Here is a 12,748-nt window from a genome sequence, read left to right on the forward strand (position 1 = left end):
CTGAAAACCACTGTTTTAACAGTTTTCTGTATTCAGCCGTACCCGAAGCAAGTACGGCTGGAGGAGAAAATTAAAACAAAGTAAGAACCTTTAACAAATGCACATTCCTAAGAAGTTTGCATACAAAAAGAACTTTTTGTTTACTGTGTTTTGATGTCAAGGAGTTTGCAGATTTACAAATATGTGACAACCGGAAAATTTTTACCATGAAATATTCATGTACCTTTTATATGTAACTTCAGTAATATAAGCCCAGTGCATCCACAAAACTCCAAGAAATATAGCTCCCTCCACCTCTGTCCCCAGATGCGACACCTACTAAATCTCTTTTATAGCATACTACAACACATATTTTTAAGATGGCAACTAGGAGCCAGGTTTTCAGGATTTTTTTGATATGGTAACATTTATTTTTTTCAAATAGAAACGCAGGGAGTATTTCCTATTTGGTTCACCCAGACAATTGAAAGACAAATGCTGATTTCCATTTTTGGGATACAGTGCACCAAAAGGAATATTTTACTATCACAGATCCTCATGCATCCATTACATTTTTTTTTTGTACCGGGAATCAAACTTAGGCCCTTGTGCTTGCCAGGCAGGCGCTTGTGCCACTGAGCTGTATCCCCGGCCCTACATTCAGTACAGAATGGTAACCCTGAGTGCATAGATGCCTCTGACCACAAAGCAGCCGTCAAGAAGTGTCATGGAAATGGACCGATCGGCTCAGGCACAGACAGCGTTGGTGTAGAATTCACAGCAGTTAGCAAGAGCCACGGCACTGAACTCCTTGTTTTCCCAGGGACCAGAAAAAGAAGGTGGGTTGGTACCGTTTACAGAAGTACTGAAATGAAAAACCAGAGAGTCAGTGTGTCAGAAAAAAAAAACAAAAAAAACCAAGTCAATAAAACATATCAGTAATTACTCCCAGGCAGTGAGAAGCAAAACCAGAGCCTAAAAATGCACCCATCTGCCATGACTACATAAATCAGAGCCAATTAAATCTGTCCCCCATTCATACCGGCTGTAACACCAGCAGGAACGCTGTACGATGTGTGTCCGCTCCTGCACCCAGTTCCTAGCCACAGTCCACCTAGAACTTTCCTTTCTAGAGACCTGAGGCAAAATTTATGCCTCGCAATGATCTCAAACTGAATTTATTCCAAAAAGCATGGTAACAGCCCCAGGCCTTTTTCCTTCTGAGAAAGGAAAACGGCTCAGACTAAATTAGTATAATTAATTGGACAAAAACATCCCTTCCAGAGTCTAGTTGCTGATGACCCTCAGTATGTGACTAGATTGCCATCAGAACAGTGATCAAAGCTATGCCAAGCCAATGACCTACTCAGATACAATTCAGCTTTTAATGATGGCAGACATTGGTGGCTTCATCTGATGATGAACTCAGAGCGCAGGCTGGATAGCATCCATTCACTGACCTAGTGGCCCTGTAAGCAGCTAGCACCGGAACATCCACCTGTCCAGTGAACAGACCACTTACTAGGGATAATGTCCAAGGATACCTCCAGCTCCGATCCTGTCCTGAGCTTCACACCCCAGTGGGCTTGAGAGTAGCTTTACAGGGTGGCCCCACAGCTAGCTCCAAATCAGCATAGCCAACGCTGAATGAGGCCGTATTCTTCCCAACATCCTCTCCATAAATCAATGGCATTTTTAGACTCACTCGCCCAAGGCAGAAGTCACGGTGCTTTATCCTCCTCACCCCGTCCCTTCCTCCCGGCAGTGCCGGCCAACACTATTGACTCGTTGGGTTCCAGGAGCCCATCCTCACAGCCGCTTGGCCTCGGCTCTTGCCGTCTCTCGCTAACCCTGTCACAGCAGTGTGCTCACCCAGCTCCCCGGTACCCAGTGGCTACCAGAAGAGTCTCTTCTAAAAGCACAGCTGATCTCACCAGTGTTCAGAATCCTTCAGGTCAAAGCCCATGTTGCTTAGCACTTCCTACACAGCCTGCTGTGGTCTCCCAGCCCCATACCTAAACCTCCCCTCTCACCCACGGGTCACCAGCAGCATACGCCTTCTGCTTCCGCGGTACCAGACCCACCAAGGCCTTAAGCCCTTCCTTTTGTGTGTCTCCAAACTAGTTTTCCTGGTTTAACGATAGGTTCTTTGCATACGCTAGACACTGATAAATAAGCTCCTGTTTACACTCTGTGACTGCATCCTGATTTTGTAAATTTAACTTTGTCTTCTCTCAGGAATATTCATTCTGTGTGATGAAGCCCATAATTTTTTCACCACTGGGGACTGTTGCTAAATCTTCACCTTCACTCTATCTATATCCCAATTGTAATAAAAACACTAACTTCTCGTCAGAGAAACCACTTCTTTTATTTTCTTTCCCTGCCCCGCTCCTCCTCAGCACCTCACCAATACAGAGAGAACCCGGCCCCTGGGCTCAGAGGAGCCAATAGCAAAGGTGCCCCTGACAAGGAAAGAACCCAGATCTCTGTCAGCCACATGCACGCCTCCTCTCACACAGGACGCCCTCCAGGCCTCCTTTCTCCTACCCCCAGGAGCTTTTCGTGGAGGACAGCGTGGAAGAGGGGGGTCCTGTGCTCGCTCACCTCTGGAAGAGCTCTCGGCAGCACACGAAGGTCTCGTAGGTTCTGTTGGAGAAACTTGTGCTTAGGAAGGAGACACAGTCCGCTTCGGCTCCCCTGGGCACGTAGAGAATTCCTGGACGAAGGAGACACAGATGCTAAGGGGGAGGTTTGACGCACCTGCTTAGAGGCTCCTTATCCCCGTTCTTTTTTATTACTAGTCCTTATTCTTATTTGTCCATGATTGCCGTACACAATGATTGCATTCCCCGTGGGGTTGGTCCACGGACATAACACAGCTTAAGTCTTGGTTCATCCCCACCCCATCCCTCCTTCCCTCCATCCCTTCATCCCCTTCCCATTTCCAAGGACCTAGCTCCCTGTTTCCTGTTACTTAGCTTTTATTTTGCTCGTTAATTTATTTATACTATGTGTTTCTCATATAAGAGAAACTATGTGATACTTAAGCTTGTCTGATTTATCTCACTTAACATTATGGTCTCAAGGTGCATCAGTTTTCCTAAAAATGACTCAAATGTATCCTACATTATGACAGAGTAGTGCTCCGCTGTGTGTGAATACAGTATTTTCTGTATCCATTCATCTGTTATAGCTATACTGGCTCCCAAGGTTTCGCTGTTATGAGTTGTGCTGCTATCAACATGGGTGTGCAGGGATCGTGGCCATGTGATGACTTTAACTCATCACAGGGAAGTATCTAGAAGGGGAACGGCTGGGGCAAAAGGAATTTCTAGTTTTAATTTTTGAGGAATCTCCGTACTGATTTCCATAGGGTTGTACTAGTTCTCAATTGAGGACCCTGTACATGAGATCCCTTTTCTACACGTCCATGGGGTGGACAGTGGAATCAGTACTCTGACAGCCATCATCCCAGGGGCCAGGGACGTGATTTTCCCTGGGAGACCACCCTGAGGCACCTACCTGCCATGCAGGCACTGATAAAGGACACGCAGGCCCCCGTGAAGAGGGCCCTGATCACAACCTTGGACAAGTCGTTCTTCCGGTGGGGTACCATTGGTGCTGTGGACAACAAAACAAAGTAATTTGGTCTCATTTTCACCCTGATGTCACTTCCATGCCATGAGCTCCCATTTAGAAGGATGCAGAGGAGCGAAGTGTAGCAGAGGAAGAGCATCCCCACCGCCGACCACCTATGCCTGGCCAGCGTCAGCCTAGGTGTGCGCAGGCTTTGGTCCTGAGGGATCGCTGCTCAGGCTTCCCCTGACAAGGATGCTACATCTGACTCTCACTACAGAGGCTCTGTGACCATTTCTAAGCTGTGTCCGGGTCACGCAAGGCAGGGAGTTGCTCCAGGTGGGTACAAATGCCTGACAGCCGCCAACTGAGGTTTGCACTCTTAAGCCTGAGCCAAAATTAAATGGACCTGAGCCAGGCATGGTGGTGCACACCTGTAATCCCAGCACTTGGGAGGCTGAGGCAGGAGGATCGTTGCAAGTTCGAGACCAGCCTGGGCTACAAAGTGAGCTCAAGGCCAGCCTGGACTGCATAGTGAGAACCTGTCTCAAAAAGAAAAAAAGTTAGATGGACCATCTTGAGCCAAAGGACTAAAGCAGACAGCACTGACCTAAGTCTTCACCAGACAACGCATATCCCGCTATTAGCTGACCTTCTTATAACCAATCACCAGGCATCTGAGTTAGAACCATACAGACAGGTATTGAACAGAAGGGAAACGATGAATCAGAAGGAAATTATTTCACCTTCAAGTTTTTCACTCAGCATCAAATAAATAAATTGAATGACTCTACCACAGAAAAAGATTTCCATGAAAATGATGCTTTTGTCATGCACCGAGCTTTATTTGCTCTAAGATCCATTTCTAACCAGGATCTGCTGGCCATGCCCCTGCCCCTGCCCACCAGGACCAGCCCACCTTGCTCCTGCTCTCCCGCCAACCATCACCCGCCTTTAGCCCTATCTCCAGCAGCCTAAGTAGATTGATGTCTGCGTCTCAGACTCACTCCTCCCACACTGGGGACTTTTAGCATTTGATCCAACACTTTGCCTTGTTGGATCTGTCTTGTGTGTCTGCTGCTTTCACTTATCTGTGTGTGTGTGTGTGTGTGTGTGTGTGTGTGTGACAGAGAGAGAGAGAGAGCAGGGATTGAACCCAGGACTGTCTACATCCCCAGCCCTTTTTAATTTCTTTATTTTGAGACAGGGTCTCACTTAAATCACAGCTTGTCCAGGCTGAACTCAAATTTGTGATGATCTGGCCTCGGCCTCCCAGAATGCTAGGATTACAGTGCTGGGAATACAGGATTACTCTCAGCTCATTTGTGCTTTTGATTCCTTGTCTCAAAAAGAAAAAAAAGTCCTGTTTCTGTAAAGACAACTAGTAATCACCTTGATTTCAGAATAAAATTGAATAATAAAAAAAACCCACTTATATAGGCACTAGGACCATTTAAAGGTGAAACAAACACTATAACATTTTCTCCTTCAGAGCAGAATGAAATTTTTTTTTAAATTTCGGGGCAGGAGATATAGCTCAGCAGCACAAGCGCCTGCCTGGCAAGAGCAAGACCCTGAGTTCAATTCCTGGTACAAAAAAAAATTTTTGTTGCTTGGGGAACTTTGACAACAATAGGAAAACAGCAACTGAAGTTGAGATTACAAAGGGCTTACTCCCTAGCCAAGCAGCTCGATTGCTTTAGTTCTGAGTTAACTGCAGCCTGAGAGGGCCCGTCACATCAGCTTCTGTGTGTGCTGAGCTCCCAGAACTTCCCACTACAGAAGCTGGGGTCTGGCGGATTTGTCAGGAAACTGGAGAAAATTAGCAACTCACTCAGGCCTCCCAGTGTGATTCCTATGGAACTGAGATTGGCGAATCCACAGAGAGAAAATGTTGCAATGATTTCAGCTTTCACCTAGGGAAAATGAACATAAATAAATAGATCGATTCAATCCCATGTGTGCAGTCTCGTGCTCGTAATGAAAGTCCCAGGGTACTCAGAGCCTCCTGTGTACAAAGGGGGCTCAGAAAACAACCGCTTCCTGAGTTACTGTGGGGACGATGGGACGGAAACCGTCACCAGCTCCACCCAACGCTGGTGTCACTGTAAAGTGAAGGCATGAGAGTGAGAGAGGAGAAGGAAGAGCTAGAGAGACGGAGAGAAAAAGGAGATCAAGTCACAGCAACTTATAGATGGCTTATAAAAGAGTGTCTTTCCTGGACACAGTAAGGACCCAACACTTACACTGCAGGCAGAAAGTGGGTCAGAGAACTGGGGAGAAACAGCACACAGACCTCAGAGCAGCAGAGCGAGTGAAGAAGAGGCTGCCGCACATATGGTTCTGCTTGCTTCGTGGTTAGGCCTGCACCACTGGAAAGTATCTGCGGTTCAGCTGCCAACTTTTGCGTCTCACTTTCCGACTACCGTCAAACATCCACAGCCGAGCTCTTGAGCTGTGTGTGCTTCCCGGGATTGTCACTTACAGAAATCCACTGCTTCTCGCCCGCGAGCCACTCTTCCACTCCAGAGAGACGTTTGTTCTTGTACTGGGACAGCTGCTCGTAGGCCACAAACTCGTTGATGAAGAACTTGACTCCGACCACCTCAGCCACAATGGGACAGTCTGCCCAGTCTACACCCATCATGAAAACCATGGGCCTGAGCACGTAGGAGCAGATGACCTGAATGAAAGAGAGCGACCCAGGGAGGCCCGGAACGGATCGCAACACTCACGCCAGGAGCCTTCTCTGGAGCCTCGGCCTGGTCTTTCCCCTGCTCCTGACACGCTCTCTTTTCGCTTACTCTGAGGAGGACACGCCCAGGTCAAGGACTCTTAACCACAGCAGGGCGGCCCAGCACACTTAACCCTTTACCTGGAAAGTGAGCCCGTGTATGTCCACCATCTGCCCCATCCAGGACAGGACAGCATTGACGAAGGCCAAAATGGCCAGAAAGGCGATCAGGTTGGCGGCTATGTTAGCGACAAGACCTATGGCATCTGTGGCTCCACTGCCGGCAGCTTCCAGAATGTTCTTCTCCTTCCTGCGGTTAGTGGGCACAGGGAAAAGGTATGGTATCTAGAGCAGTCTCAGCACCTCAACGAAGAGAATGTCCACCATTCCTACAGGGCAGGAGGTGGAGACCAGGCCAGGGTGAAAGGAAATGACGCTCCTTAGAGAGAGCCCTTCCCAGTCCTCGTCTTGGCCCAAAGAGTTTATATTTGTAATCCTAGTGGGTTAATTTTAATCTACCACTTTTAGTACAAAGCATGGCAAACTCTAAGGCGTATTTACAGTTATGAGGAACCAAGGGGTCCTAAGTCCACCCACAGTGATGGCCATCCAAAACAAAGGCCTCGACCCAAAACTAAACCCGCGTTTTATTTATTTATGAAGAAGGGAGCGGCCTGAGGACGAGTGACTGTGAGAACCCTGAAAAGCAGGTGAGTGCTGTGAGCCGGGCTAGGTAGGAGGCTTAAAAGTCACCTCTGCAAATGCAGAGAGAAGGATCTGCAAAAAGAGTAATGTGCATAACACAACTGAGATAGTATCTAATGTTTTGGGTTCCATGTTTTAGATCTGATGTGTAATCTTTTAAGCCCCAAAAAGTCATAGCCTCTATCCTGTGGCTCGATCCCAGCCTACAGCTTGGAGCGTTGGCTCACACACCCCGCCTCATCCCAGCTCACTCGTGGGAACAACGGGGGGAGAGGAGGTGGAAGGTTGGCTAGGGAAACACGCCTCTCCAAAGATTACCATCAGCACCTCGGCTAGACTGATATACATTGCTTTAAGCCAATTGAAGGGAAAAGGAAAGGGTCCTAGCCAGCTCTGTACATATCAATACATGGAAATAAAGTTAGGCTCAGCCAAAATGGAGGCAATTGCTCCTCTTTCAAGGAGAGTCACCTAGGTGGTCGTCCACAGTTCCTCAGTGACCCTAGTCATGGAAATTACTCAGAAGCAGTATCAGACATAATTGTCATAAAATGGCGCTGATACCAAGGACAAGAAATGGTGGTGTGCAGACAGTGGCAGGTGGGGGACCCAGCCACAAAAGAAAATCAGGACCTGGGGCAAGACAGGACCTGGGTCAGGTTCTTCCCACAGGGAGATGATGTCTCCGCCACCACAGGGCCACTCTTGAGCCTGCCTGTGAAGCGCCCCCTGAGACTCACCCACGCGGCAGTTTTAACCCCTCCTTGCTCTTGAACTTGGACTCCTCCACTTCCGGGTACACCAGCTTGGACAAGGCCAGGGCACAAGGCGCGGCCATCACAGAGGCCGAGATCAAGGATGGCGCGTCAATCTGCAGGGCCAGGCCAGGGATGAGCATCTCTGCAGAACCCAGCCCGGGTCACTGGGAAAGGTCATCAGACTGCGCCTACCCCAAAGGATATGAAGGCTCCCAGCACAGAGCCTGCGATGGTGGCAAACCCTCCAGTCATCACGGCGTGGATCTCAGACAGGGTCATGTCTGCAAGGTAGGGGCGGATGAGCAGAGGTGCCTCTGTCTATAAACAAGGAGAAACAGATTCCAAGAGGGTGTGACTCCTGTGCCAGCGTCATCCCCCCCCCACCCCCTCGCCAGCCCAGGGACTGGACCCATTAGACATTTATCCCTCCAGTGTGAATGCTGTCCTGGTCCAAATCTCACCCCTGCAGCGGAGACTCAGTGAGACCCAGCGCTGGTGCGTGGGCCCCAAGCTCTGCCCTCGGGTCTTCCCAGTGTCTGCTTTGCTTCCTCTGACGCCCGACCGTGCCCTGGCTGCTTTTGTGTGTGTCTGTCTCATGGCTTAAACTGTGATGGAAGGTACGTAACATGTTTCCTTTACACATTCTCAGGGTCTAAATCCATGCACGTACTGAATAAACTCATAAAACACACTCACTGAGGACACATTAGATGCTTTCAAAGTATTCATTAAATGAATTACAAAGACCTGACCTAAGCGAAATCCTCACGAAATAATCAAGAGAAATGTTTGCGAAAATGTTATGAATTTATGAAGGTCCAGCTCTGTAAACTATGCCTACATCAACCCACACTGTTATCGTTTAATTATAGTGCCAACTATATACCTAGTCTTATACCGGATGCTAGGGATGTTGATATGAGTTAGGGAGCTCCTGCTCTTAGGAGTTAGACTCTAGCGGGGGAAACTAAGCTGATTACGGATCACTTCAGCAAAATGTGGAGGGCTATATAGTAGAAGTACCCAGAGTACTCTGAGAACATATCAGAAGCAAGTACCAGCCTAGAGCCTTGGGACAGAAAGACCTCCGTACTAACTCTTTGTCAGTCTGACATGCCAGCATCCCTAACTGAGCTGATCAGCTGATAGCCTATAACAGTACATATGCCTTACAGACAAGCCAAGGATTTTGGGAAAGAGTCTGGTCTTCGTACTGAGCAAGACAGGCTATCGCCTCCTTAGAGACCCTGAAAATAAGGATCATAGGGAATCACTGGAAAAAACCAAAAATAGGTCAAACACCCTAGTAGATCCTAAAGGGAAATAAGATTTAGACCAGAAGATCCTGAATTCCTGTGCCCGAAGTTGAGTCTATGGCCAGGGTCATCCATTCAGGTTAAGTGTGCCCCTGAAAATACTATTAGGGATGAAGGGTGAGGATATATGGGTGGGTTTATGGGTTAGGGTTTCTGAGTATTATTCCATCAGGGCTTTGCAGTCTCACGGCCCCATAGTCTTTATTTGCCTTTCATAAGGAAGCACACTTTTCTAAACCTGTTTACTGCCAAGTTCTCAGTTCCCCAGAGAAGACAAGACCGAAAGCCGCAGGATGCTTACCATCCCCACAAAGATGTTTCCTGTCACAGCCAGGGTCTCTGTGGCAGTGGTGCCCATGGTGATTTGCAAGAACCAGGCGATCTAGAAGGATACAGACATCTGCACCATCTGCATGAGCAGGAACCTCAAAGAATGTCCAGCAAAACCCCTCCTTTTCCATCCTATTGACAAGAAAACTGAGGCCTGGGAGGCAGTGGGCCTGAGGCCACAGGATGAGTTATCCGCACAGCCTCGACCAGAAATGAGGCCTCTTGCCTGCAGAGCAAGTATGTTGGAACTCAAAACAAAGGGGTGGCTGAGCCCAGCTTCTCTGCCTATCCGGGGCCTGGGCCACCCCTGGCTATAGTTTAGAGCTGCAATGTCTCCAAAAGCCCATGTGTTGAAGGCTTGGTCGCCAGCGTGGCACTATGGGAGGTGGGGCTAGCAGAAGGAAGTTAGGTCATTGAGGGAGTGGCCTTCAAGGGGACACTGGGACTCTCACCCCGTCCTCTCTCTCTCTTTGCTCCTTGGCCACCATGACACAAGCAGCTTTGCTGCACCACACGGTCTACCATGATGTTCTGCCTCATCACAGGCCCCAAACAAAACAAAACAGTGGTGCCAGCCTGCCCTGGACTGAACCCTCAGAAACCGTGAGCCGAGTTGAACCATTCCTTCTTTTCAACCGACTTCCTCAGATACTTTGTCCCAGCAGGAGAAATCTGACTAACATGCCGTTTGAAATCAGGCGTACTGGGAAGGGTTTGCCTTTGCATGTTGGCTCTAACTCTCTATATCCTACATAGGAGCAGTTCCAAACTGTCATCTCCATGCCCTTAACAGACCCAAAGATGAAGGCCCATCTCCTGCCTGGAGTAGGTACATGACTCACCTTCTGAACTACCCACTGCACGAGCCCCAGGTAGTATAAAATGGACATCACACTCCCAAAGAAAATGATGATTGGTAAGGACTGTAACGAGAATGGTGAGTAGGTGGTAAGAATACACTGTATGTACAGTCTACTGTGAGTAAACTGTGAATCCCTCCTCTAAATTAAGCTCTCAGCATCCAAGAGCATCTGATGTGATGTGCTCAAGAATAAATTTTTTTTTTTTGTCTTTTTGAGACAGGGTTTTGTTATGCAGTTCAGGCTGGTCTTGAGCTCACTTTGTAGCCCAGGCTGGCCTCAAACCCACAACGTTCCTCCCGCCTCAGCCTTCCCAGTGCTGGGATGACAGGTGTGTGCCACCACACCCAACCCAAGAATAAATTTTAAATGCATTGCAAATCTACTATTACATTGATACTAAACCACAAAGAGATTTTTTTTTTTGTCTCTTTTTAAGACTGGGTCTCTCTGTGCAGTTCAGGTTGGCCTTGAGCTCACTTTGTAGCCCAGGCTGGTCTCAAACTCACAACGATCCTCCTGCCTCAGCCTCCTGAGTGCTGAGATTACAGGCGTGCATCACCACACCCGGCAAAGAGATTTTTTTGAGACCTTCTTGCCCATCCCTATTTTATCCAATTTCAGAATAGGATTAAAGAGCAAAAGATAGATACTGTTTCCTTTATTGATGAGTTCACCCTCTTTCTTAGGGTGAAATTATACACATATTTTCACTGTCTCCTCCCTTGCCCCTCCACTGACCGTCATCCCCGCCCATAAAATAGTTAATGACCTGAAAAGCAAAGACATCTTTGACCAGTGTATCTCCAAAGACAAAACTGGAGCCAGCCACAGTGTAGTCCAGGAAAATCTGAAAGGAGAAAGCACAGAGAATAAGCGTGAAGCTTGGGGGAAGATGGGGCCCACCTCATGTGTCATGAGGACCTGCTGCCATTCCCGAGCGTGGCCTCCCTCTGATGGCCTGCAGCCAGGATACGACCCCAGGAGTCTCTCTTCGCTTTTTGTTCATATTCTTTTTTTTTTTTTTTTTTTTTTTTCCGGGAATTGAACTCAGGACCTTGCGCTTGCCAGGCAGGTGCTTGTGCCACTGAGCTACATCCCCGGCCCTGTTCATATTCTTATTTGTATCCCATTACTCTCCGCCCTTCCCCACCGCCACCCTCATTAGCACAGCGCAGCCTAATCTTCTCACACCTCCCTCAAATCTCCCTTCTCCAGGGCTCTAAAAGGACAAAGCCCTCACATTTAATTTCCCATACCTGAACCTGTCCTCCCAGCCACTGAAAAGCGATGAATCCAGGATCGGTTCTGAGGACCAAGATCCCAAAGATAAACTGAAGACCCAGGCCCCAAAACACCGTCCTCCAAGACACCTAGGAGCAATAAGAAGAGTATTCTAATGCGAGTTGTTGACCTTTGCCTGGCTCAAGTTTTAAAATGGATACATGGACGCAGGGCAGAGCCAACCTAGGACGTGAACAGCACATCTAGAGAGAGATGATGTAGGGAGCAGAGCTGGGACAGTGAGGAAAACAAGGTAGGAATAAATAAACAGACACAAACGTCCACACGGCTTTTAAAATGTAGCTAGAAGTTAGATGACACAGTCCATACATACGTATATCCCCGTGTAAACAAGTTTCGTGAGTCAATACTTCAATATTATTGTGTGCAGTGCAACCCTATCCTCTACTGTATCCTATTTTCTTCCTTTCCTTCCTTCTTTCTTTTTTCGCCTTTATTCTGTATTGCTGGCCTACACCCACAAAACCTGTACCAAGACTCACTAATAGATTGCAACCTAGCATTGGAAGGTAAGCCACCCATGACCTCCGAGAGCTTTAAAACTTCACTTAGAAACAAAGCTCTTTAAAAGGCAACTTCCAGGAGTTGTTAAAAACAAAAAACAAAACCAAACATAGTTCTACACCCTTGTAAAGAATACTTGACACATGCACCAGAAGTGATCAAAAACAAGGTGTTATAGTAAAAGACACATTGCCGTGAGCTCCCTCAAAATGCCCAGCCTCACTTCCAACGTGATTATCCCACCATTCTTGTCACTTTCTGAAGCAGGTCTGGAAGTCTTCTTTCATGGGTGTCTTCCCCAGGTGCAAGGAAGAACAGTGCTGCTACAGAGTGCCACCAGCGGAAAAGCAGGCTCATAAAAATATGACAGTGTGTCCTCCTCCAGCTTATTCACCGGCTCTGGCACCATGTGACTTCTAGCTTTTCCCCAGTGCCAGAAGGACCATGAAAGGGAAATGTTTTTAATCAATTTTGAACATCAAGGCAGTCTCAGCAGTGCAACTACAGACACAAAAGAGAACTTCTAGAACTGCTTCAGAGAACAGCAAAAGCAAGGGGATAGTGTGCTCAAAATAAGTGGAAGTGTTTTGAGGCGGATTAATGGCAATGTGTCCTTCACTGTAACGCATATTTATTTGAACTCACACTGTGTCTGTGACCACACATCATACCGTGTCC

General features: G+C 47.8%; 1 protein-coding gene across 2 annotated transcripts in view; it reads right to left on the reverse strand.

Moving 5' to 3' along the window:
• Window positions 1-378: 378 nt before the first annotated feature.
• Window positions 379-12,748, reverse strand: part of Slc28a2 (solute carrier family 28 (concentrative nucleoside transporter), member 2) — a 29,534-nt gene continuing 17,164 nt past the window's right edge. The window contains exons 8-19 of one of the 2 annotated variants that reach the window (XM_005376738.1): window positions 11,521-11,634; window positions 11,034-11,111; window positions 10,244-10,324; window positions 9,373-9,453; window positions 7,948-8,073; window positions 7,738-7,868; window positions 6,434-6,602; window positions 6,044-6,241; window positions 5,393-5,474; window positions 3,505-3,603; window positions 2,587-2,698; window positions 379-844 (exon numbers count right to left, since the gene is read on the reverse strand). In XM_005376738.1, the coding sequence (XP_005376795.1) occupies window positions 727-844; window positions 2,587-2,698; window positions 3,505-3,603; window positions 5,393-5,474; window positions 6,044-6,241; window positions 6,434-6,602; window positions 7,738-7,868; window positions 7,948-8,073; window positions 9,373-9,453; window positions 10,244-10,324; window positions 11,034-11,111; window positions 11,521-11,634 (1,389 nt within the window). In that variant the 3' untranslated portion in view covers window positions 379-726. Of the gene's footprint in view, window positions 845-2,586; window positions 2,699-3,504; window positions 3,604-5,392; window positions 5,475-5,804; window positions 6,242-6,433; window positions 6,603-7,737; window positions 7,869-7,947; window positions 8,074-9,372; window positions 9,454-10,243; window positions 10,325-11,033; window positions 11,112-11,520; window positions 11,635-12,748 lie in introns of those variants that run through there. The other variant, XR_001232515.1, reaches the window with a different exon arrangement.

Source organism: Chinchilla lanigera, unplaced genomic scaffold (genome assembly GCF_000276665.1).
Source record: "Chinchilla lanigera isolate Chin_1 unplaced genomic scaffold, ChiLan1.0 scaffold00008, whole genome shotgun sequence".
Classification (NCBI taxonomy): Eukaryota; Metazoa; Chordata; class Mammalia; order Rodentia; family Chinchillidae; genus Chinchilla; species Chinchilla lanigera.